Source organism: Chroicocephalus ridibundus, chromosome 11 (genome assembly GCF_963924245.1).
Source record: "Chroicocephalus ridibundus chromosome 11, bChrRid1.1, whole genome shotgun sequence".
Classification (NCBI taxonomy): domain Eukaryota; kingdom Metazoa; phylum Chordata; class Aves; order Charadriiformes; family Laridae; genus Chroicocephalus; species Chroicocephalus ridibundus.
In genome coordinates, this window is record NC_086294.1 from 8533789 (window position 1) to 8561101 (window position 27313).

The window sequence follows — 27313 nt, forward strand, 5'->3', positions numbered from 1 at the left end:
CACTCATTTTATTCAAGTAAAGTTCTGCCTAAAAGTGTCTGAGCAGTGACAAAGGAGACGTGAGAATCCCCATGTATGCTCTGCATCTGGCATGAGAACACGGGAGGTGGGTGTTCAAACAGTGTCACTCGCCACTTTCTTTACCATGCTCCTCCAGAAAATCCTGTGTGGGTTTCCATAGGGATTCATCTCTGTGGAGTTAGTAGTAGGAGGCAAGGAACAGGGATTCAGACTGCATTATTCTCACTCAAAACAGAGGAAAGAATAAGAAGTCAATAGAATCTGTGTCTGTATTAATACAATCTTTCCTTCCATTTTGAAGAATTCTTCTGTAGGGCTCATGCTTAAGAACATTATGAATATTGTTATATATTTATATACACTTATATCAGCCTTTCCTGCTTTGGATCCTCTAAAACTGTATGTCTGCAATTGGTTGTCTCCCCCTACTTAAGAGCATGAGCCTTGCTTTCCAGAACTTTTCTAAGAAAATTTGAGGGCTGAATGCATTGGAATGACTTTTTCTCTCTCTGCATTTTTCTGTGTGGGAAAAAATTCCAAGCTATACATATGCTTGTTTGAATGCTGTCCCCACAACTCATTAAATAACTGAAATAATGTTATTTTATACAGCCTGAGGTTCTCTTCTAACAGTCTTTCTTAGATCTGTGCGTTTATTTAAACAGTGAAAATTATAACAAATACCCGCATTTTTATTCTCACTCTTTGGTTTGTCTGCCATTTTATCTGGGAGACAATGCATTTTATTCTGTGCCTAATCTATAGCATAATCATTGTTGTGGTACCAAGCCTTAACAATTGTTCACCTGATTCGGTTAATTGCCTTACTGTGTGTACATTGCACAGACTGAACTGTCTTTTTTGAATATCGAATCAGATTTCAGAAACATTCCTGTTGTTACATTTGTCCCTGGAAAACACTGGCCAAAAAATTACTTCTATTAAAACTGCATTCATTACCAAATCCACAGAAACTAAGTTTTTGAATGAATAGCAGTTTATCAAGCAATGTGTCATAAAAAGCAGTAACTAAAGAAAACCAAAGTAAAACATTCACTTTCATTATTGAACATTTTTAGCTTTATTATTATAATAGAATTACAGTCTGACATAAAATAAAGAGCTTTTGCTAAACTCTGTAAAGCAATACATGCTTCTGCCATAAACAATCTCTATTAGATTTAGGTTTTATTGCCACATCACTGCACTGAGGTGCAATAAACATTCAATGTCATCTTTTTAAAATTATCCAAGGAGTAAACAGAAACTGTCCTCTATAAGAGTGTATCATTATTTTCAAGGAAGACTTACTATTATTACATGGTTTAGCAAAGCATTGTAAAAAAGCTACATAGAGAATACTTTGTCTTTGATAAACTGTGCAATCAAGTTTATACAGTATAATACTATTGGCATAGACTAACTAAGAGGTGATATAATGCAATCATTGCATAGCAAAAAGCAGACTAGTTAAGTAATACTCACATCTAATGTGCAAAATGCAGACCAAAAGGTAGCTATGAATTGCTAGGAAGATAAAATGCCCTAAATGAACACACTAGTTTAACGCCAAAAATAACAAGATAAACAAGTACACAGAAGTTAAAGAGCCATAGTTTATTTTTTTCTATACATATATCTACACATGATGCCAGAAGATGAAACATCCCCTTTTAATAACCTTCAATCAGATAACTTATCAAGTTTAGACAGGACTAAATGTTAGACAATGAAGCATTGTTTAAAAAAAAAAAATATTCTCTAAATAAAACATTGACTATTTCCTTTTGTAGATAGAGAATATCAACTTCTTCATTTATTGAGAAAGAGTTTAGAAAACATTGCCTATGAAATTTGACTCTCAGTAGCTGTTTCTCTGTAGGCTCATGTAACATTGTTTTAAAATTCATTCAATACCATATATTAAGGTTGTTTAATTGATGCTTGCTAATATTCACCAGTCTTCCCATCTCTTTGAAAAATCTTTATCTGAAATTTTATTCTAAGAATCAGCAGTAATGACACTGACTAGAATTTTTTTAAAGGGAGCACGATACCTGCAAAATGGACATCTTGTATTTAAAGCCCTTACGTATTGTTCCTACAAATATATTGCTACAGTAAAAATGAAATGTAGTAAGTTTACTCAATAAAATCTATTTTCCTGTACATTCTTTTATTATGACTTTTTTGTATTTAATGCTACATATATTACATCACTTATTGTAACAGTTATGTATCAGCAAATATAGCAGTAATATACAGATGAACTTCTGTCTTAACAAATATTTCACCATTTTTACCTACCAAATATAATCCCATACTTTAGTATTTATGCATGACCTGAGCAGACCAGTCATTAATCTAATAGTATACATTGGATGGCATTGTCAAATTGCAAGCTACTGTACACTTGACCACTTTACAAATGGAATTAATTCCAAGCACTTCCTGTGTATTTTTTTTTAGGCTTTCCAGTACCACTGATTGTTCTTTTATTATTCAGGCTCTAAATATGTTTTATTGAGCATTTAACAACATATTAAGAGCTAAGAGGTGAATCCTACACAATGTTTTAAGAACACAACTTTAAAAAAGTAAAAAAATGTACAATCTCATGCTGCATATTTACATATATTATTTAAATACTATATTTTGTCTTTCTGCTACCCATAAATCTCAATCTAAAGCTTCTTTTTAATGTATCATTTTATAAAAGAATACATTCAACATATCTAGAGCTTGCAAAAATTGTTGGTTTGTTGTTTAACTCTCTAAAACATAGTGATGAGTAAAAGCTATCTGTAAAAGCATCCAGGGATTGTTTGGATTACACAGGTGATAGAGGGAACTTGGGGTCTGCACTTGATCGTGCAGCTGGTTTTAAGTCTAGTCTAGTGACAACTTAATGCTTAGAACAAGACTGCAGTAAAATGGCAGATTAAAGCATTTCTTACCATTGGATCTTATGTGCTATACAGTGACAAACTGTACCTAGAGTGAGTAGATTTCCTTTTTCTTTAAAGACCATTTAATATTATAAGTCAGGTGGTTTGGAATATAGAAGAGAAAAGGGATTAGGAAAATAACACATCTTATGGGATTCAGCAAATGGAAAGCTTTACATCCTTGAAAATCTTATAAACAGTGGTTGAATAAATGATACGGTATGTGCATCAGGAACGTCATAAAGAATATTTTTCCCATTCCCCACAATCCTTTGAATAAAAATATCTTTTTCACGTACATATACAATACCTTTTGGCAACATTCAGTACTAAGTTATCTACAAATGGTATCCTTTTTTCTTTATTACCCTACAACTCTTTCTTTCCTGTTTCCAGAACCACTTTTCCAAAGTATATAGCTTATATTGTTCTCTCCCTCACACACAGTTTTTTTAAATATACAGATATATATTACCTTTTGTTAAATAAAGAAACCTTTCTTTTCTTTAAGACAGAGGCAATGAAGCAAATGGGAATTACTGTATGTGAAAACGGGAAGCAATTCCCAGAGCAAAAGACAAAACAGAACTATACGAATAAATGAGGTTATTGATGTGGAGTTGGAGCTTTTAACTGGGGCTCCCGGTTTAAATAGGTAGCCCAATAGACTAAGTTAAAGATTCCAAAAAGCAATGGGAAGGCTATTCTTGATAGTCGATCAATTTTACTGACGCTGTTAAAAGTTTTCTTGGGTTCTGCAGGTTTTGTTTCTGGCTTAACTTCTTTGGGCTCGATTGTTGCGCTTTTAGCAATGGTTGCCAGCCCAGGGTCCCTTGCAATATTAGGGGTGTAGCTTGTAGCTGCAGCTGTGTACGTGTTATTTTTCTTAATGAGAGGATCCTTCACTTTCTTTGGCTGAAGAAAGAAGAAAATGTTTATCTTCTCAACAGATAAGATTATGAAAAAGCATCATAAAAATTTTTGCAATTTACTGGATTTATACCACAAATTGTAGTAAGCTGTAAGAAAGAAGTTAGTGTCTGGATACATGACTCATGCAAAATATTTAGGTGAAGACAGAGACAGAATCATCCACCTGCATTACTTGTATTAGTTAAAGCAAATTAGATGATGGATAAACTATAACGAGGACTTATAGCTAGGCTCACTGATTGACAAAATCACCTTTAATGATACTCAATAGTGACAAACTACTAATAAATCCAATATTCGCTTAATCAACTATGCTTCTTGACCAGGACAAAAACTTTAAGACACTGAATTTCTTAATGTAGCTTTCAAATACTAAGACAATGTTATATGATGCATTTTAACACAGTTCATACATAAAAATAAACAATAAAAATATCATGTGACCATGCACTAAATAAGCGGATTATTTAATAAACTGCAAAGCTGCCACTTCCTATTCTATTCACTAATGGTTTATGCCAAAAGCATATGCAATATGGAATAGAAACTTAATGCTCTTCTTTGAATGTTACAATTGGATGATAATGGCTGAAACGTCATTCCACATACAGGGACTTAAATAGCTGTATGATTTTTTACATCTACCTACCTTTATTGCTAAAGCAAGAATGTATTGAAAATCTTTTTGTGGAAAAGAACTTCCTGATTTGAAAGAATATCTAAATTTTTGCCCTGGGTCCTTATGTTTTCTAGTATTCTACTTCTGGGATCTACTTGTAGGAAAAAAAAAATGTGAATTTTGACATCTGGGGTTACCAGTTAGAGTTCAACTGTCCCTGTTGCGGACAGTCCAAACCCTTCCTCCAGCCACAGCCCAAGGATAAACATAGAAAAGAGATGTAGTGGGTCATTAAGGAGGTGTAAAGAAAAGCATCGCTTTGCTCCAAGTTCCTGTGATTATGAGAAAACAACAGATAACAAGGAATTCCCCAGAGCTTAGAAAATCTTTAGGCAGTGTTTGCCACAAAAAAGAATAGGCAAATGTTATCTGTTTTGTCCTTGTAGAAGGAAAAAAAAAAATATGGCTAAAGAGGAAATATCAGCAGAGTGTGATCTATTATGTTATTTCACAAGATATCGAATATAATTCTCTGTTTTCAAAAAGCAACTGTCCCATGGAGGCAATTCTTTTTAAAGCAGTCACAGTACTTTTTAAATCTGTATTTTTAATCTGTATTAATCTACACATGAACTGTAGATTAATAGCTAAATAGACCACCCCATAGAGGGGCTTTGGTAAAAGTTCTTGTTCAAGAGGTGAACATCTCAGGGAGCAGACTGGCTCCTGCAGGATGCTTGGGAATGTGAAGGGAAGCTGCAAATGCATCAGGGCAGAGAGGTTTGTCGACACATAACTTGGAGCCCCATGCGGGAAGGAAATGAAGGCTGAAATGTTAAGTTTCTGCTACTTTAATAAGAAAAGGGATTCACGTAATGACTCTGATGTGGATGCTCTGTATTTCACGACAACAATATTCAGCTTAGCTTGAGGCTAAGAAAGAGCTTCAAATTGTCTTAGAATATTTCTGCTGAATAGGAGGAACAAACAGGCTAAAAAAAATACTCAGAGCAGGAAAAAGATGATGTCAGGAAGATGTTATTTTTTTTTAGTTGTCTGTCCGTTCTTTTCCCCCTGAGCAGGAAGGCTGCTAACACGCTTGCTGGGTACGAAGCCAGACCTATTTCCTTCTCAGCCAGAGACTCCAGTGAGCATCAGTAAATCCAGCAGGCAAAAAACCGCTCCAGAGGAGTCTCAGAGGACACCCTTTCTATAGATTCAAATGTTATGAAGAATCTGATCCACAGAAAGCCCTGACACGAATCAGGGTCTTAGCATTTCAAGTCAAATTCAACTTTGTGAAAAAGTAATATTGTAGCTAATTAGAGCTATAAATTTTATTACCCTGCGATGTTCTCTTCGCCATGAATTTGCCTTGCTTGCCTTTCCTTACGTCTGCAGATAATGCACTCTACCGGGTACCAGTTTGTCTTTGCTGACTTATTCAAAATGACACATAAAGACCCTTACCTGTTGAGGAATGCAAAGCCAGAGGTCTTCCAATATTTTAAACACTTTTTGAATATTGTGTTTACGTTGGTGTGTTTTTTTCTGAAAATGTGACTTTCTTTGAAACAAATGAAATGGCTGAGTATAATAACTATGTTAGAAGGTAGGTTATTATAACAAGGCAATATTTAACGCTTAAGGATTTTGTTTCATTAATACAGCCCATTTTTTACAGTAGATATTGTGAAGATAGGAGCACAACAACGAATCAAAGAAATTATTTTCAGTGAAAGTATCGTCAGTAACTGAAAATTAAATATTCACCAGCAGTATTGCAGTTTGTTACTGAAAGTTTGTTTTGTTAGTTCACTCATTTGTTCTACGGTACTTTTGTATTAGTTGTCGTGGTGTAAATGTCCTAATTTTATTTCTGTTTTCTCACTGACTTACAGCAAAAAAAAATAAATTATTTGTAGGCATACACTCCTGAGTTAAACACATGTATTCGCATACCAATGAGTAATATCTGCTCCTTCAAATATTTATTCTGCTGAATCTCTAGTCTGTGGATGTTCATAATAACCAATTAGGCAAGTTAAAACTCTCTTTCAAGATCTCTCTCAAATAAAAACAACAAACCCCCAACCAAATGAGCTTCCTCACAGAAGTGGCTAATGTGGTAACTCACAGGAAATGGGAAACTTTCTCTTTCATCCCCTAAATGTCCTCAACAAGTTCTTGATGTATCTGTATTTTACAGGTCGGGTCTGATCCCAGACCAAAGGGAGTCAGTGTGATGTGTCTCTACTGCGGTCAGGTACGCATCAGGATTGCACGCTCCCAACACAACTGTCAGTGCTTCCCCAAACCAAATCAATTTATCCTATAGACTAAGAAGTAAAAATAATATTTCTATTTTTTAAAAGATAGAGAAATGATAGGAGGCAAAAGGAAGGAAAGAAAAATTCCTGCGGTGACTTATTTGGTCATGATGACAGAGCAGTCCTCCTGAAGTTCCTGTTGGGGAGCAACATGCTTTGGAAACTGCCAAATACAGCAGCCATAAGATTTTTTTTCTACATTTATACTGAGGCATCCATATTTTCTGTTGCTCAAATGCTAGAAAATTAATTGCTTTTCCTTAAAAATATTACATTTTTATATTCTTTCTACTCAATCTTACAAGTCAAAATCTCAGTCAAATTTTAAATTATTAATAGCATTAAATATCATCCAGTATGTCAGAATTACTCTTTAGGTGCTCAGTGCTAAGTAATTATTATTTATGTTGTTATTATTATTATTTATTATCTGTTGTTATTTATTTATCTGTTCTCATTTATTTATGGTGTGTGCGAGCACATGAGGAAACTCTTTTGGAATAATTGCTTACTATTCTAAATAATAAGAATTTCTAATGGGTTAAAAAAACCCCGTATAGTAACCAAGCATGACACAGTATCACCTGTGGGACAGAAATTAAGGGGTGTTACCTTTTCAGGAACGACACTTTTGCCATCCCATGCATAGCCTCTCTTTGTGAAGTAATTCACTGTTGCAAATTCGATGAGTGCAGAGAACACAAAGGCGTAGCACACCGCTATGAACCAATCCATAGCAGTGGCGTAGGCCACCTTGGGGAGCGAATTCCGTGCACTGATGCTCAGAGTAGTCATTGTCAGGACAGTTGTCACTCCTGCAAAGCAAACAGTTTTAGTATCTTTAGATCAGCGGCCGTATTTTGTGCTTCATTTCTCAACTGTTACAGTAGATAGATGGGAAAGCCGTGTCTTCACCCCTAATTCTTATAAACTTCCCCATTTAAGTTCAGTTGCTAATTAAGGATCTTGGATTTCAAGTTCTGTGGAAGTTGCAGGATCTTCAAAACATCTTTTATACTGTTATTCTTTGGTATTATTATAGTGGAATAATATTTTTAAAGTTGGAATGGAAATATTATTTTGAGTTGTTGATTGGGTACTACTTTATGCTTCCTGTTATTTGGAGAATCATTGTTGCTGTTCCTTATTCATGCCCTGGGAATTGTACTACAGATGTAACAGTTTAACATTTTTAGTCCTTTCTTGCAACAGTTCTAAAATATTTAGATAGAAAACTAGAAAACTTGTTGTTTCCATTCAGCTTATTTGGTATATGTGCCTTCAAATGTATGCTTGAATGCGCTAAGCTTTACGTGATATTAGATTTGTCTGAATGGAGGATTTTACAGATTTCTGTCCCTTTATTCACTGATGCCCTGAAAGTAGCGAAGAATTTGTGTAAGAACAGTGATAATGTAATTTGTGTTTCTGATACCAGAGCTTCTCGCTGCTGAAGAACCTTTTCCCTTAACCGGCCGCAGAGAGCAGGCAGGACTGTATTGAACTCCCTCTGCCTGCAGCTGCTCGAAAAAAATAACTCTGCGAGCGCAGGCCAGACATTTACATCAAATCACATGTCCATAAGTTACCTTGACAACTGCAATGTCATCTACTGAATGTGTCTTGTGAGTTCATCTTCGCTGTTAGTGTTAGTGAAAATGTGCAGTGGTCTAAAATAGGGCAAATAACAAACAGTGTATTTATGTGCTGGTGTAAAGAGCTTGAATTATTAGTGCCTAATGAGGAAGCAGTTTCTCTTCCCTGAGAGACAACCTAATTCTGTCTTTGACTGATTAATAGCAAGTTAAGTTTCTCTTACATAGTAGCAAAACAAGATTTATAGTTTTTATTCTCTGTGGTACTAAGTGAGCTAAAAGATGTAAGTTGTGCTTCTGTGTGTATATACATTCATGCAGGATTTTCTGAAACCTTGTTTCACTGCCATTAAGAAATGAAAAAGCTACATAATGATACATAATGATGGAGTAAACATAATACTGTTTACTAAATAATTGTTTTCTAAAAGGAAAACTTTCAGAATGTGTGTGTTCTTGAGCTGGTGAAGATAGAAGCTTGAACATCATGCAGTATTATATATTATTCGTTGTAAGACTAGGAAATTTTGGTCTCCATCTAGAGACAATGAAGTATAGCATTTCAAACTGATCATCTGACATTTCTTTTTAAATGGCATGTGCAAAAAGAGGTAGAATAGGCACAATTTCAGTAGCTTTGACTACAGAAGCCCATAAAAATCACAGGTTAATTCTCAGTTAAGTTGATGATAAAAATTCAGAACTGATTTTTGATGTTAATCTAAACAGTATTATGTAAATCAAATTTAATTATACTGCAGTCTAAACCATTCTGCTGTAAATGCACATCTGCATATCAACAGAAAGCCTATGCTCGGTTCATGAGGTCTAAAGCTATGCAAGATGTGATTGATTTCTAGAGTCATTGGGAAACTAAAGCACAGCTGTGAAGAGTGCCAGAAAAGGTCAATGTAAATAGCTCTTGTTCAACAAGAGTTTCAGAGTCTGCGTTTCTCAACATCAGGCCTCCTGACTCTCTGGCTTCACGATGTCCAGCGTAAATGGGTAGATTCCCTTTGGCAAAGCAGAAAGGTCCAGGCGTCCTGCCCCTGCACTGCCCTGAGGCAGGAAAACTACTGTAAAAGCCAACTCTGTCGTGTGCTCTTCACCTCCTGCTGCCAAAGGTGTTCAGGTGTCCCATCTGAACGTCAAAAAAAAACTAGGACATGTGGCAGAAACCTCAGGTTCTATTTTCCTTAACTGAAGAGTTGTTACATCTTCTTATTGTTTGTTGTTTGGGGCTTTTTTGTTTGGTGGTGGTGGTGTTTTCGTTTGTTTTTGGTTTTGTTTTTTTCTTTTTAAATTAGGTACTTGACTTAATATCTCCAAAGAAAATGCTACTTTTTGCTTCTAATTTTAAGATAAGCATTTGCAAGCAGTAGTTAAAACACCAGGGACCAACTGAGTAAACTCAGAGTCCTTTAGATTGCCTTCCTACTGCATTCATTGAGTGCATCTATTCACTGCTGTAAGCACAGTGAATTGTCACTAATTTCAACAGGACAGCTTTAGCAGCAGCCAGCAAAAGGGATCAATGAAAAAGATTTTTTTTTTTTTAGGTAAGAATTTTCGAAGGGCCTGCGGATGTCAAGTGACCAACACCCATTGCTTAAAGCCTTTTTGACAATCCCCACTATGAATGTCGTTGCTACTGTCAGAAATGTTTTATTCATATACTTACTGTTTTGGAAAAGTGGACCTGTAATAGATTGCTTAAGATCTCTTCAGGTCTCTTTTTACAATCAGCTACATCTTCGCAATGCAGCATGTTAACTGTTGTGTACTGCGCTGTATCCAGGCTCGTGCTGTTCTCCAATATTGTGTTACACATGACTAATTTTATCATAAAATTTCTTAAACGTATTTGGCCTATGATTGCCAAGCAGTTTGTAGGTCTTGCTTACCAAATACAGTTCTTGCTGGAACGGATTCTCTATTAAGCCAGAAGGACACCTGTGACAGTATCACTGTCATGATGCATGGCAGATAAGTCTGGATGACAAAGTAACCAATCTTTCTCTTCAAATGAAAATGTGTAGTCATAACAACATATTCCCCTAAAAACAAGAAAAACAGGAACATTGAAGATTTTATAATATGCAAATTAGAGGGCTTTATAGAAAGTATTTTTTTCATTATGTTCATCCCCATTGCAAAATAAAAAAATAATAAAAAAAATTGTCCTCAGATCAAATTGGATTAGCTCTGAATAAAACATTTAATAAAGCAGGTTCTGAAGTTCCACTAATAATAAAAACTAGACAGTTCTGGGAAATGCTAATTAAATTTACATCTTTTCATCTCTGCTGAGTAGTAAAAGAAAGTCTGCATTAACTGGTGTCTGTTGTGAAAGGTCTTATTCCATTGAAAGACGGAAATCCACCGTAATATACACGTGTAAACATCGTATAAAGACTAAATCAAGACAGGCATTCAAAAGTGTTTCAGTTGGACCAGGCTTAAGGTGTAATTGTTGATGTTGGTCATGTAAATGTTGATGTAATTTGTTGATGTCAATCAGACTGTTGATTGACAGATTGTGTCTGCATTACCACTGCCTGTGCTTTATGTACTCCAAGGATTAAGTAAGTGCCCCTGTTCTGCAAATTCAGTACTTTACTAAATGATTATTCTCTCCTGAATTAAATGGACAATGCAAGAATAACACAGAATATTTTCATTAGCACTAACTTTTTGGGTGCTACAAAAACATATGAGCTGAGTATTCTAATTGCAATTGAAATGAATCTTAAGTATTTTTATAACTCTACAAAACTTTCCTGCCAGAGCACAGCAAATAATGCCTGGTTTTCAGATCATTATTTTACATCATTGAAAATGGATTTTGAAAAACATTATATTCTCAAAAGATTGGAAAACCTGTTGTTGTGACCTTTTTTGGAGCAGATTGATTCTTTCCATTATGCAATAAACATTGTCTTAGGAAAGAAAGAGGTGGATGTGGAACTGAATGGAAACCTCTGTCTAGATTGGAGATGACACGTGAAATTACTGTTATTCTATTTTAAAATGTAGGCAGTTGGAAAGAGAAATTTGCTCTTGTACAGGAAGAGCTTAAATTGGATTGAAAAACTATGTCTAGACATTGACTGCTTATGCACCGAGCATGTCAAATGCCCTTTTCTTTAATGCAGAGTCTAGGAGAACATTCATGTGAACAATCTTGCTCAATGTGTAACCCTGAGGAAAGCTTATAAATAAGATGTGACAATACTCTTGGTATGTTTCAATATAAAAGACAGTAACAAAGGGGGAAAAGAGAATCAATTATGAATTGAGAGGTAAAGCAAAGGATATACAAGAAAATTTTCTCCAAAAATAGGACTGGAAGAAATAGTATAGTGGGCATTATTACTTGAATTTTGCCCACCTTTCTTTAACTTTTGCTGAAACAACCTTCTTCTCCTCTGTACCAGAGATTATGGTCTTATGAAGGGTGCCAGCCTTGGCTAGAAGAGCCAATAATTTAATTTTATCTACTAAAATATGACGTGGGAAGCTATTTTAATGCAATCAGATATAGAATGCTCACAACTGTGTCTCAGAATTAATTCAGTGATTGTAGATGGCAAGCTAAGAATATAGAGTGAACACACCGCTGTACTCTGAAGCTTTATTTAGCTGCTTAAATTATCAAAGTATTTTTAACCTCTGGAAAATGAGAACAAGATTCAAAGCATAAAGGCAATTAAAAAGACAGGGATTGCTCACAGCTGTTAAGCATTGCAGCAGGTCTGAGCTAGAAGTCAGCTAAAGGTAATGCCATGAGGAGTGAAACAGGCAAAGCATAGGCCTAGAATAACGCCGACAGTTCAGTTACAAGGCAAAACCGTGGTTTTAAGTCTCCAGAGTACCAATGGACTGCAGTCATTTCTTAGAAGATAGATCATCTTTGATGAGATTTATTTAAATACTGGAGGACATGAAAGTACTCCAGTTATTTACTGAATCTTCAGCTTCCCACGTTTTATGGCTTGCTTTAATTGAAAAGCACAGACACATTCACGGCAGCTGCTGACCATTGTCTAACTTCCCAGCAATTCCTCTGTAATTCTGTTTTTAAAGGTTTGTAATTTGGCCATAAAATTCCGTACAAGCTAAAATTTCAAATAGCTCTTGAGAAAAATATTTCCTATATTCATTGTGTCTGATCACTAGGCTTTCACAAATTTGTAACTTATGCATCTTACTTGCTCTTATCTCTTATTCTCTTTTCCAAAGAAGTTAGAAAGAAAGGTATTTGTTTTTAGCTTCCTTAGAATTCCTAGTCTTCTATAAATAACTGTGTTGAGCAGATAAATTTGTTTTTCATTTTATTTATTCCACACAGTATAAATTAGTTTATATGTATTACACAATATGAAGCATTTAAAAGTGGTCACACAACTTCTTCATCTTGTATTAACTTAGTGTTTCAATTGATTGTCCCCATTTGAATACTTCCAGTGCTCTGGAAGAGTTTGTGCCTGTGTTCAGCACTTCCATAGCTGCAATTTTTAACCAGCTTTTAATTATACAGCGTATCACAGTCATTGAGTCGAATGCTGAGGTGCTGTAAGCAATCCTGTGTCCTTAGAAGACAATAGCTGGTAATTCAGTAGAGTTCCACCAAACCTATTACTCAATGTTCTGCAAACTATTTGTAATAAACCCAGTTTATCAGGTCAGCACCTAAAATTTATGTGCATCACATCAGATGTAAGGTTTGAGGTGGGGAATGAGTTTTAGCTATAATAATACTTCTTCTATCACTGTAGGTAGGAAGTAAGGCTTTCCTTGCCATTGATTTTAAACAAAGTATTTCTCATTTACTATTTATGCCATATAGCCCAATAGAAAAACTCTTAGGAACAGCATCCTCTCAGCAGATTTACAGAACATGAGAAAAAAATACACCATTGTGAGTACAAATCTTGATGATCCTCAGTGCAAAGCAGTGTTTTCAAGGTGGCAAAATAATTCTATGTAAATAGAAACTTGCACAAGCCCTTTAAGTATCTGTTAAGGTGCTTACGAGAAAAGGCGATTTTAAACTCTTTCTGAGTCAATATGAGTCAGTGGTTGGAGAGTGAAAGGATGACTCTGCTTAAGCAAAACAGCATCAACAGTAATTATTATTTCATTTACTGAATACTATTTTTAAGCCTGTAGTACCTGCACATTGCCTTCCTAGCATAGATGAATAACTGTGCTATAAAAAAGTTCTAGTCTTTCAAGATTCTCTTGTCACAAAAAAAAAAAAATCGGTATTTTTAGTTATCTTACTCTAGATCCCAGATATAAGGATAGCAGATGGTCTACTAGCAAAGGAAGAAATTAAAGAAAAAAATAAAAGGACTTTATGGATTCACCAGATCATTTGACTGTTTTGAGAATGCTTAGAACAACCCAGTTACACACAAATTCTCGCAGAATACGTGCCTGAAATTCCAGACAATTATAAATATAATCTTAAAATTGCCCAAGATGATGTAGATTCCTCTAGTGATCCACAGAATCAGCTGCACGAGGGCTTCATTTTCTTGCCTAATAGAGGTGCTGAGAACTCTTAAGTGAAGATTATCTTCTTTTGTCTTTTTGTCAGATGAGTCATCATCCACAACCCTGAACACAGGGAGGGATTTCATCCTTCTCAATACATATGACATATCTTAAAACAGAGATGATCAGAGGACAAAGATGTGCTCTGGAGGATTCTGTTGAGACTAGCTGCCCACCTACCTGAATGCGGAGAACAGTGATTAGTAACCACTTCTGATCCCCACCGTTATTTGGGGAAGGCAAAGCATTTGTCTTTCCAAAGCAAATAAAGAAGAATTTTTCCTTAAGACATTGAATTTACAAGCGATAAATGTATTTCTTCCACAACTGTATGTTCTTATTAGGTAGTAACTAAAGAGGATTGCAAGTTTGGTATTAAAGATATTCTTTAATAGGCTTCTCTTTAGTTTTGATAACCATTGTGTTTAGTTCTTTGTAGTGTTTTTCTGCATTTAGACTATAGCATCTTTGTTTCAGCAAATATTAATTACACTATATTTAACTTTATAGATAGGCATGGTAGAGAGTTTCTTAAGGTAGAAAAAGGAGTCAGAATTCAAACCCATGAACTATCATGGGCAAAACAACTTTTTTGTTGTTGTTGTTGTTTGTTCATGGAAATGTATGAAGAATTTTTACACTTCTTGTATTTGCCTTCAGTTCCGTTTAAAAATTTATTATCTGCCTTTCTTAAGAATTTATAGGGTGCTTCTCACATTACTATTTAATTACCCTGAACTATATCTGGTGTTATCTATTTGGTTTAGATATGGTCCCAAGCTTATGAGTCTCTTCTGATTATCCTGCTGCCCTTATGATGCATCCAGCAAGCAGAGAATTGGCGATGGGTGCAAAAGGGCAGGCACAGGCATTGCTGAGGTCTCTCTTGAGTGAGCAGCTTTAGAACAGAAAGAGCAAAGAGCTTGGGATCCTTGCAGTTCCTCACAAATCTTACTGACTTTTCAGCAAAGGGCAGCTGGGCTGAACTACTGTCTCCAAAAGCCAGTGGCAACATTTCTAGCTGTGGCCAAGCCAAGAGTTCTCCCCTTTTCTTTTCACTTGTCTAATGCATGACTCTGTGCTCAATAATGGAAGCAGTGAATCTATGGGACAGCTGCATTGATAGTGTTCTTATGCAAAATCCTTATTACTGACATCATTTATGATTATGTCAACTGAACAAAAACTTTCAAGCAGTAACTTGAATATTGGTCCACCAGAAACTTTCATCTTTGAGAAATTTTCTTGGCTTAGTAGAGCATATGAATATATTTTGGCAAGCTAAATAAAAAATTCAGACATGAATTAGGCTTCACCTTAGATCAACTCACTTTTCCTTAAGTGTTCATTGACTTTATGAATGAGACGTTAGAAAGTCCAGTTTATGCAGGTGTAAGTGTACTTCTCAGTTCAGTCACAACATCGGGTGCGTTCAAAGTAATACAGCTACTACTAAAGCAGTTCTTTTGGTCGTTGGAACAGTCAGTTTGGTCAACATTTTGAGCTCTTGTTCATGCCCAATGCTCAGTTTATTACTGTATTTAGGTGTTTGTGCCCCTTCCAAATTATTTAAAACAAAAAAAAAAAAGAAAAAGGTTTTTAGCCAGTTTCAAGGTTGCAGGTATATAATACTATAAATGTTGGTTATATTTCTGTATATCATTAATAGTTTTGGAGTTAAAGCTGGTGCTAGCATTAAGACACCTAAATTCTGCTTGGATGTTCCAGACAATTTTTAATTTGATGGCATATTTTTTTCACTCTCTAAATTCCTCCTTGAGAAACTATATGCTTGCTTTTAGCAACTTACTTCACTGCCTCCAGGAATATGATCTTTGAGGATTCATATTCTTATACAGTTTTTTTTAAGCTTATATAGTAAACAGATAATACGATAAGGATACCAGGGGTGCTTCTTTATAATGCAAATTTATTTTTTTTCTGGCTACATCTGTCACTATAGGAAGCTTTTTAATTGTTCAAGTATTTTAACCGCCTGTTGAAGTAGGAAAATAATCTCAGGATATGTTGTCTTTTCAGAGTCATGTTTTCCTAATCTGAAGCACATGTATTGCAATTTACCTCTCTCACTCTTTCATCTTTGTATTTTTTCTCCTGCTTTAAGTTATGTTTTGGCAGTTAAATATGACCATTCCCAAAACACTTTTTCACAGACCTGTACTGGACTGAACAATTCCAGAGTCCACAGTTTGTCCGAGCAGATCGTATTGGTTCAATCGAGAGCCGTCTTCAGCCACAACCACTGACCTTGCTGGTTCCCGTGTCCATTCATACACAACCTCTGCTCTGGTATAAGCATCTAATTTAAAAGAAATACATTGCATTTCAGCTTTGCACCTCTATTGCATATGGTTTTATCAGAACAATGTTTTGAGCAGTAATTTGAATATTAAATTCTCTTTAATTATCTGTAGTAACCCACAACTAGCTTACTGGAACTTTTTATCTATGGGAAATATAACTGATTTTATAGGTCTGTCCATACAATGACTAGCTAAAGATTTGCGGTAGGGCTGCATTAAGGTTGGTCCTTAATGGCACGAAAATCTTTTTCTCCCTTACGTCGTTCCTACCTATGTAAAATCCGAGTAACCAGAAGCAATAGTGAGATGTGGAATTTCACAGGCATGCCAGGACTCCAGCTCTTTTTCTAACTTTTAACTACTGTCAAGAAAGAGGAACCTGAGTCTTTTCAATTTGTCGTAGTGTGGTGTTGTCTGGGCCCCTGTAAGAAAGTAAGTCCTTCCAGGGTGGCTTCAGCGATCTCATCATCGGCCTGGCTAGAGCTCTCCATTTGGTGTCCACTGTCCTTGCTGTGTAAGAGGCATAGCAGACATTTCTGAGGCTGCCTAGGTTCGAGTGAGTTTAAATCACAATTAATCTGTTTTTTTTGCTTTGGTTATTTCTGGGAAATGCTCACACTCAAGTTCATATTTATCTGAGTCTTGAACAAAGTGAAAGAAAAACACTCTGGGTTCTTCAAACCCAAACAGTCTAGTATGTTGCAGAAAGAATTCATTAGCATACTACATATGCCATCCAGGTGTTTTGTGCTGTTATTAGTATGTTGTTTATGATATTTCAGGAAGCAAACTATATATAAATATTTTTAATCTTAGTCCCATTGTAAAATTCTTCTGTGATTTTGCGTAGTCTGGAGTCTGACAGCTCTCGCTCTGAGCAGTCAGGGTGGGAGTTAGTTGTCTACGTAGAGGCATCTAGTGTCATTCTTCACACGTAAGAGTGTCCAAGATGTGTATGGGACTCAATGTGTGATCAGAACCTACATAACGCTTGCACCCACCAAAGGCAGCTGGAAGCCAGATGGGACATCTTAGGGCATCTAAAATGACACTAGGCATCTACCTACAGGGTGAGATTTCCTGCTTTTTTTCAGGACTGGCAGGCAGGAAAGGAAAAGGAGGAATCTGATTCACTTGACCTCATTTGGGAGTTAGTAATTTAATCTTATCAATGTAAGAGATAACAGTTAGTAATTGAAGAGGTGGTGTTGGATGGAGTGCTCTGGTAAATTAATTGCATGGCATTTGATCCTGCATTATTGATGCAGAATGGTGCTTTTGTCCTCAGACTTCATATTCCCCAAACACTGTAACATGTAGCTTTCTGGAATCAGTGGTAAATGCAAATTTATGTCTTAATAATTCTGACCTTAAAAATAATGGCCACAGTAAGTTCAAGAATTGCCTTGTTAATCTAGTCATATAAAGAAAGAGTGGCAATAATAATAGTTTTTAAGCATTTTACTTGTTCTAGAGCATGAGAGTAGTTTGGAAGGGAGAGGACTGATTTCCTGAGCTGCTGAGAAGCACTGGATTGGGTTAGAGGGAAGGGAGGACGCTCATCAGTGCTGGAAATGAGCTTGCCCTGCCCTGTAACTGCCAGATTGGGTGCTCTGTTTAGCTTCTGTCCTCAGCTTCCAATTCAGATATTGCATAAGTAGCCACACAGCCTTTTGCTCCTATCACTGCGGCTTTCCAGAGTGTCCTTAGTTTTAAACTGACAATCAGATTTTTGTGGTAAGGGTTAAGGAGAGCATCTGCCTTTCTGATTTTGTTTTGCCAACATATGGCTTTTTGTTGTTCCAGAATCTCCTCAGCATTTGTCACGTTGAATTTACATTGGAATAACCTCTAGCTTAAGCTGCTGTTTTGGCAAATCACTTTAGCTTGGAGCTGGGTCACACATTTATCGGCCCCTACAGTACGGGCATAGTCTGTAGGAGACATGCAACTCCTTCAATACAAGGCTTTTCTGAATCCAGCTCCAACGAGTGATGAGTAGCAGTGAAGGACATGGAAAAACTCTTAACCACTTTAATTCAAAACAAACAGAGCCGGGCAAACACTACCTTGGGGAGCTACTAAGTGTAATGTTGTCATCTGCAGTTAAAGCATGGCTTTCATGAGAATTAAATGTCTTTTTTGGTAAATTGTGCAGTCTGTTAAGGTGATTATAATGAATTGCTTTAGTTGTCTGACATAAATGCCCCAAATGTATTTAAATATGATTCCCACTGAAAAAGTGGCAATTAGATATAAGAACTGTTCTTTTTCTATGTCCAATGGTAAGTCCCATTTTGATATCTTGCTTGGGTCCAGCCATTTGTCCCATGGGAGATATTTGTATCCATTTATATCTCTAACTAAATATTGAGACAAATGTTCTATAATCTGATAATTATGACATATAATGTGATGAGAAGGAGGGGAGAGGTCCAGCTTTAAGGCCCTGTTCTGGACAGTGAATTCCCCATGCCATGTTTGCAGTAAAACTGTGTTACAGAAGGAACTCCTCCCCATGAGGATCCCAGATTAGAAGCTCACCTGTGTTCAGTAGCGGAATGCAAAGTTTCCTTGAGAACTCCTTGATTTTGTCTCATGGCCCTTGCCAGCATTTGGAGTTACTTGTTTTGCTAGGTCCTGTTTAGGACAGCTGGCGTGGTAGCCAGGTGTTCAAAACAAAAAAAATTAATGAAAATAGCCTGCAAAACATGACAGACCATGCCTGCACTCTAAGCTTAGAATGTCAGTTATTGCCTCTCATTTTAGTGTAATAAATGGTCTTTCAATCAGAAATATCACTGATTTTTTTTTTTTGTTCATTTAAGAAAATCATGTATTTTATGACACAAAAGATATGCAGATACACCTGCATGTCTCTTTGCTATCTTGTTTTTACCTTGTGATATGGTTCCGGAGTTGTATTCCAACCCATATTATCTATCCCTTTTCATTCATAATTTCTGCATCTCTTATCATTTAATCGAGGCAAGATCCTTAGTCATCTGGAAGGCCGTGCATTTTGTGAATCAAGAGTACACTAATCTGGGACACAGTGGGCCAAAGGGAACAATTGTTCAGACTAGGGAGTGTCTGGTGTTTAGGCTGTGCACAGATTTGTCTTATCAAGTCTATAAAAAATTCAATTTAGTAGTTCACATTTATTCAAAAACTGGTGATGGTTTAACTTTGGTTTCGCAGGTTTTATGCACGGTTAGCCATTTTCCCACCTCCCAGATCCAGCATGCGCTCCACAAAAATACTTCAAAAGAATTCAGTCCTGTGACCGCTCCCGATCTAACTGGGATCTCAGGTGCACAGATCTGTTATTAATGAAGAACCCACTGCAGCTGTTTGCCCTGTTACTAGCTAGAGTAAGGCTTCCCCCCATCCTCTTCTGTTTCACAGGAGATTGGAAAGATTTATTGGGAGTGCTACAAGAAAGCTTAACATTCAAGGAGTAGACTATTCTTGGACAGTTATAGTCCAAGTTTGTATGAGCTTTTTGTTCTCTAAATCTTATCTAGGAGCCTAGTAGCTCTTTAAAGACAAAAGATCAGTCCTGTCTCATGGTAAACATAGAGCTGTTCAGGCCAAAGTAAATTATCGCTTTGTCTGGTAACATGTGAAGAATGAATCGAGTGTTCTGTTTGTTGGCTTCTAAAATAGATCAAGCAACTAAGTACCCATTATCGGTGAAACGACCCATTTCTACTAGAAAAAAATAGCCATTGAGGAAACAATTTGTACACTGTTACGTCTTCCTTGTTTGTGTTGAACCAACCAGAGTAAACCAGCTCTTCGCTGTTGCGGGGTTTTCTTTGTTTTGTTTGGTTTTTTACTTAAAGAGTTGAAGGGAGCCTATATTTAATTTTTAAAAATATTGTGTTTAGCTAAGTTTCAAAGTATCAGTGTCAGGTTGCTTTTTATTCAAATTAAAGTTTTGGAGGAAATTCTCAACTTACAGAAAGCTTTGTCAGTTATTATATTGATTTCAATTACATTACATTTTGTCCAGTATGTTCTCTGATCTAAGGTTGCAAATGCTACAAATGTAGGAGATTTGAGAGATTTTTCACTTTCAGAAATGTTGCATGATTGCAATATGAGTATTTTATATTCTTAGGCAAAATTTTGTTCTAAGTGTGCCAAGAGTGTGGTAGGGGACTTGTTTTCACCTAAGCCAATTCAGTTATCTGTGGTCTGTATTACTTTTCTCTGAAATTGATTTTGGATCTTAACAAAATAAAGCAACTATAAGATTAACAACACTTTCTATGTGATAACCTACTTTTCTGGATTTTTAGAGCCCTGTCATTTTTCTTTTTTATGGATGTCCAGGCATGACACTGGGAGGATATTTAAGACATGTAGGAGTAGTTCATTATATTAAATATAAATATATATAAGAATAAAAATACAACCCTGCAAAAAAAGTGAAAAATACACAAGATTAAAACCTGGAGGTTTCCTCAGTTGTAAAATACTTTTGCAAAGTGGCCTAAAAAGGGAGAAACCTCAATTTAAAATAAACTTACAGCTTCCAAATTTCAAGGGGCAAGCATGTGCATCCATAGGAAAGTCTTCTAAATGCATTGGACACTCTGCTCTCACAGTCAATCTATAATGGATTAATGAGCAAAAGGACACATTTATTCTAGTTTCATAGAAATAGCAAATAGAGTTCTATTAAGACACATAAAATAAGTATAGTACAATATCTTCTATGTGATTAATTAGCAGCTAGAATGGGACCTGAGTTGTCTGGCTGGGGGTGCTGACAGGCACAGCAGTGTGACTGGCTCTGCCCCTCTGCCATGTTTCGCTGTACAGCAGAGACACGCACAGACTTCTAACTTGGCATGAGGATTAAAATCTATTAGAAACTGAAATTGCTTCATTAAATTGGCCCACTCTGGATGCTCAGACGTTTGCTGGAATAATTTCATTGCAATCAGCTTGGGTGCAAACATGTTTCTCAATAAAATACATTAAATAAACTAGAAACAGTCACATACCACACGTCAGCAAGGAATGAACAATAGTACTTGAATACTAGGTAGAAGATTGCATTAAAGCACTTGTAAAAGTGAGCAAATAGAAATGGTTATGGTCAAAAAAAGAGACATATGTGAACAATGTGCTGCCAAGATAATGTTCTTGTGGATTAAATCCCTAACAGCCAAGCATTTAGGAAGACAAGAAAAATTGACCTGAACTTGTATAACTACCAGCCAAGCAGATTCTGCTGTAGCCTAGGCAGTCCTGAAAGATGTTGCAGAATAAATTGAACATACTTGACAGGCTCCCAAAAGCCCGGAGACTTTGTTTTCTCCAAATACTTGTACTGCTTTTAAAAACATCTTTAGAAGAAAACTCAGTGTTCACCTACGTACTAAGCTATCCATCTTGACTTTGAGTCCGCAGAATCACTTTATACCTTGTTTGATTCCACGGGAGACATAAACAGGGCATGTGTAGCTCTGTGGGGACAACGTACCGTTTTTTCACTGTTTAATTTGCAGTCTTTTAATCCAGAATGTTTCCATGACTGTGTATCGTCGTTATTTCAGAAGGATTTATTTAACTCCTCTGTTGACAACTGGATAGCTAAAGTTCAGTTATCCATGAAGAGAATAATATATTTCCAGTAAGAGTGGTGCCAGCACAAAAGTAGTTTTTTCTCCTAACTTTCCAAATGCTTTAGTTAATTGTTATGGAATAAAAAAATGTCTGTTTTTAAACTGTCATGCTCTGTATGCCCAAGCACAAGAAATATGAAGAATGGGCAATGAATTCTGTGTACATCTGCTAGTTCTTAGAATCTGCTTTCTGTATGATGCAAAGATTAAAGACCCTTGTACACCATCTAGCAGTCTAGAGTATGTTAAACTTTGCGGCTTTGTTATACTTTGCTGATGGAATCCTCGAAAGCAACTCCAAATTAAAGGTTCTATGCAAACTGAGGGATTCCTAATACTATAGGTATCTTTTTAAAATCAAGCATTAAGGCGCATGTAGGGAGTGTAAAGATAGCTCAGCAGGAGGGGAAAAAACAAACAATGCTGCAAATGTCTCAGGTTGTTCCATCGTTCCATGGCCTATTGTGAAAATAATTACTAAGCAGGAACCAAATTATGGTCAAAAAAAGAAACTGTTTCCTGTTTGGAAAATATGATGCTTTAACAAGATAAATTGTCAGTCTAAATGAAGGATATAATATTTCAGGGCTCACCTCATTGTATATAGCAACGTCCCATCCTCTGTAATTCGTAATAGTTTATTTGGCATCGTCATGTTATGAGCCACTGACTTCTTTCCATTGTGGAAAAAGGTATCAGGTGTCCAGATTTTGCTGGCCATCAAATTATTTAACCGGAGAACAGTCATAGGTCCTTTGAATTTTAATCTCTCATCTTTCCAGCTTTGGCGGAAAAATACATCTATAGTGTATTCCTGTATCAATTCAGAAAAAGAGGAAACACATGCCATATGTTGCAATATGAGAATTTGAAAAGTATGATCTTATCGTTCCCTAGAAGCAAGATGACTATTAATGAAATTAGTAATTATCAGAACATTTATTCTCTATATTACTTACGTTGTACCTGAAGCTTGTTATTAAACAGTTACAATACCATTACTATGTTCAACAGAATAAATGTCAGGGAGGATAGTATATCAAAAGTTAGGTAAGAATTTCAGATATAATATAGTGGAAACAAAATAATTCACCCTTTTCTCACTTTTCTTTCACCTTCCATAAACCTGTAATTTGAAGCTGTGGCTGCGTGGCCAGTACGCGTAGCTCAAGAAGAGCATGTCTCTTAGAAAAACACAAGCTGGTGAGACAGGGTCTTACTACTGCCTTTTGTTTTAAGTGTCTCATTAATATAAACACGTAGCCAACCTGCAAAAAGTTCACAGTTCACTAAAATTATGTGTCTGATTTATGAGAAGTAGAATGGCTTATTGAGCCAAATCATTGGACTACAGAGAGCACAAGCCGAGGACAGCTTTGTACCAGGAATCATAGTTTGGTTATGCAAGGGCTGGGCCAATGGGAAAGAGATGCAGTGGCTGACTCAGTGTACGTGGGGAGAATCAAAATAACCAACACTCACTACGAAATGAAAGAATTATTTGTTACAAAGCAACGGGAACAAAGTTAAAAGGCAGAGGGTGAAGTCAGGAAAAATATGTTGAAGTGTTATACATAAAATATAGATTTATGTAGAGTGAAAATGTGAAAAACTGCTGTAGATGCAGTATAGTATAATATTTTCAGAGGGATAAATTCCACTCTGATATGAAAGTTCAGTATGGTTTTATCCTGCTCCTTCTATCATTCATGGCTACGATATTGTGATAAACATAAAAAGTAGCTATCCAAACAGTGTTCAAAATTACCCTGAATGATAATCTTTTGCCTGAGAAAGTGAACCTTCTCTGAGCTCTCCTGACAATGGAGACAGCACATCCTGAAATAAAGGAAATTCCTGTGTGTGAAGGCACACGCAGCTATAAAGAAAGGAGCCGCCCCTAGGAATATGTTGGTAAGAGAAACATTCTGGAACGAGTGTGCAAAATCTGTGGCAGACTCCCTCAGACTTGTGATTTTTCTTTTAACAAATGACAAGGCTCTGTACAACGTAAACAGTTGAGAGCTGTTTGAGCTTGAGTTGTTTATTCCTTGGGCAACTAATAGCCTGTAGAATGGTGATTCTTACTGGTGGCGTGGTTTTTCCTGGTTTTAGGGCTTGAAATGCCTAAATAAATTTCTTGTGGACGTGGAAATGTTGTAGTTCCGTGGGGTGGTGTGTCTTCGGGGTTGTTTGGGGGTTGTTTTGGTGTTTTTTATTTACATCCTAGACCCGTGAATCATTTTGGTGCTTACTTAATTGTATTTCCATTTTTTTAATCACGTGCTCAGTGAGCCGCTGAAGCCTGGATTTGTTCAGCTCCAGTGACAGCAGTTGTGCACTTACTGCCAATTACTTGCTTCAGGATTTTGCTGGGTCGGGGCCTTAGGTTGAACTGTGTGCAAAGTCTTGTCCCAGGTGTGCAGCAGAGTAGGAGAGAAGGAGGTTTAAAATGCAGTAGATAGCATTAAAATACTGGATTTCCTCCATGTTTTACTAGCGCCAAAGAAAATTTCCTCCTACACACATGGGAAAGGTAAAAGACATGCCCAGAAGGTGACATCATTTCAGTGTGCATGTAAGCCATTCCCTTTTTATCTCTTTCAGCTGCAAAGAAGGAGCTGAGTGGGAGGTGGTACAGGTTGAGAGAAGGGAGTCTGGTTCTTCACTTTCTATGAACACAGGGTTCTTATGCTGGAAAAGAATAAGGAGTCTGAGAGATCTGATAAGGTACCTGACAACATAAGACAAAACTCAATTAAAAAGTAGCTGACAAGTATAGACTGGCAGAGACTGAATCTTTCTCTATCGCAGGCTGTTGCACCATATAGGATGAATTCGTTTGGGCTGAGGTTTCTCGACTCCTTAGTTTTCACTACCCGCTCTAACATGTACAATAATTCTCCTCAAATGAATCCTGACAGACAGCTGATCTTTAAGATCAAGTCATCGGATACTCTGATTAGGGCTTTCTTCTGCAGGAGGGTGCCAGGCAGAACAAGGGAACAGAAGGATGTTCTCCAAACCGTGTACTATAAGAGGGGTCTATGTGCAAACATATGTGTGAGTTGAAATTTTGAATAAATTCTCCATAGTGGAGACTCTTCATTCCTTAGTGGGTAGGTAAAGAAAGAAGATTCCTGTCTGCACTTTGGCAATAAGTTGTGTGGTATTGCATATTTATAACACTTTGACTGAAATGTTTTCTAATTTACTCATCTGATATCTCTCCCTGGAGACTGTTTATTCACAGGGTAGACCACACGATGGTCTACATCAGGCAAGGTCTACCTTCACCTTCCTGTGAAGGTAGGTAGTAACATAGAAATTTGTCCCTGAAGAGCTTATAGTACAAAAGGAGCGGGAATGAAGGTTTACTAGGAAAAACAATTCTGTCTTATGAAAAAAAGTTAATTTTAAAATGCTGCTTATTACAGATAATATACTTCAAAATTTTCACAAAAAAGACAGTCATGTGAGAATAGCCACTTATCTATTGATTAGTTCAGTCTACCACCTGAGAGACTGATGAGTCTTTCTGCCTGAAAACCTGCAAAGTTCTTCCAAAAAAAGATGTTTTTATTTTAAAAAGTGCTTTTTTCACATTTAACTTTATTCACAAGTTTAAGAACAAGCCAAGATATTCTCTTTATAGAATAACAGGTTATGTCTGTGCTGCTCTTAAAAGAGCGTATTGAGAGTGGGTAGGAACATCATGTACTTACTCCCTGATATATCAACCTACTATGTATATAACTGCCTCGTTGGATTCCTGCAAACAGATGGTCTAGGTATGCTGATGTCTCACTGTGGCTGTAGTTTCATAACATATGGCGTCAGCTGGAATAGCTCATTGCCAGTTCCCAGCCGTCAGTCCTGGGCTCAGAGAGCAGCGCATCGTTCCCTCAGAGTGCCAGTACAGCTGCTTGTGAGGTCTCCCTGTGACCAAATCCCACAGTCCACTCTACGCTTACTGGAAATCTGCTCACTGGAGCAAATCTGGGGTAGCCCTCACATGATGGTGTCTGCGACCAACCTAGAATATGCATAGAGGACTCTGCATTAAATGGACATTGAAATTTCCCCTCTTCTAATATATAATTTAGAGTAATAAGTAGGCATTGTAATTTCACAAGATTATCACAGAACAAAAAAGCAGAAGTCATTGAATGAACTTTTACCTTCTTCATGGTATACATAGTACTTAGACAATATTGTATATATGTGCTGAGGAAAGAAGTCACCAGTCTAGCTGTTTCCCTGGATTACCCTTCTGTTGTAGATCTTCTCTGCAGAATGACTGGTCAAAAAGTCTGTGCTTTCTCATTTAAATTATCATGGCCTCGGTTGCAATTATAAATTTGACTGTAGTTTTATAAGTGCTATGTTCCAAACAATCAGGAAAATGGTGTCTTTGCATAAAGTTCATTTAGGAAAATAAACTGTCTTGTAAAAGTTACTTTCTCTGTTATTCCATCCCTTAACGTTGTTTTGGGTAGTCAGAAACCTGTAATAACGTAGTGTTTAAGGCCTGTCTACGGTTTTAGTTCAAATTAAGTAACTGTCACTGTTGTGGTAAGAAATGGAACTTGTTTCCTTTCCTGTGATAATTTTTTCTCTTTTTTTCATCTTTCTTTTCGTGAATGTCTGTAGCTAAATGTAGCCAGTTACAAGGCTGAAATGTTTTCTTTTTTTCATTCAAATTGACGAGGATGTTTCCAGCACTCATACTAATGCTGAATTCGGCAGATACTAGTAGTTGCGGACCAGGCTTTCCCTGTCAATAGCAACCTACTTGTGAAGACCTCATTTATATGCAAAATTTGAAGCACCTTATCTGTATTTTTACACCATTTTTAATATCTCTTAAGACCAGGGCTCACAACATCTTCCCTCAGTTTTCTGAACTTCTCCATCCCCTGCAGTTATCTAGCAATTCGATTTTAATATTCATTCCATAAAGAAGTGACACTAATTCTCTCATTAATCTTCTCTTCTCTTTCAGCAGCCAAGATCTAGGAAAGTCACTTCCCATTGATCAGTAGCTTTTAATATAAAAATACAGGTTAGACTGTATGGATGTCACACTGTAGGCATAAGTGTTAATTGCGTTTTAAGATGATGATCTTTCTCGGCAAATTGGATCAGTGATGTGCCAGCAAGGACCTGAGCAATCATTCTCAGAAGAATACAGATCCAAACCCTAATGCATTTCATAATATATTATGTAGCAAATATAAGGTCTGTTAAAACACATTATTAAAGTCACTGAGGCTGCTAATTTCAGGGCACTTAAATGCAGTCACAGCTAGCAGGAATGGCTGCACATAAAAGCTGAC

At 36.5% G+C, this 27313-nt stretch overlaps 1 protein-coding gene across 2 annotated transcripts in view; it reads right to left on the bottom strand.

Moving 5' to 3' along the window:
* Positions 1-1619: 1619 nt before the first annotated feature.
* GABRA1 (gamma-aminobutyric acid type A receptor subunit alpha1) overlaps positions 1620-27313 on the bottom strand; it is a 41903-nt gene continuing 16209 nt past the window's right edge. For both annotated transcript variants that reach the window (XM_063348654.1, XM_063348655.1), the window contains exons 5-10: positions 22568-22788; positions 20871-20953; positions 16185-16328; positions 10351-10503; positions 7464-7666; positions 1620-3884 (exon numbers count right to left, since the gene is read on the bottom strand). In XM_063348654.1, coding sequence (XP_063204724.1) covers positions 3576-3884; positions 7464-7666; positions 10351-10503; positions 16185-16328; positions 20871-20953; positions 22568-22788 — 1113 coding nt within the window. In that variant the 3' untranslated portion in view covers positions 1620-3575. The remainder of the gene's footprint in view (positions 3885-7463; positions 7667-10350; positions 10504-16184; positions 16329-20870; positions 20954-22567; positions 22789-27313) is intronic.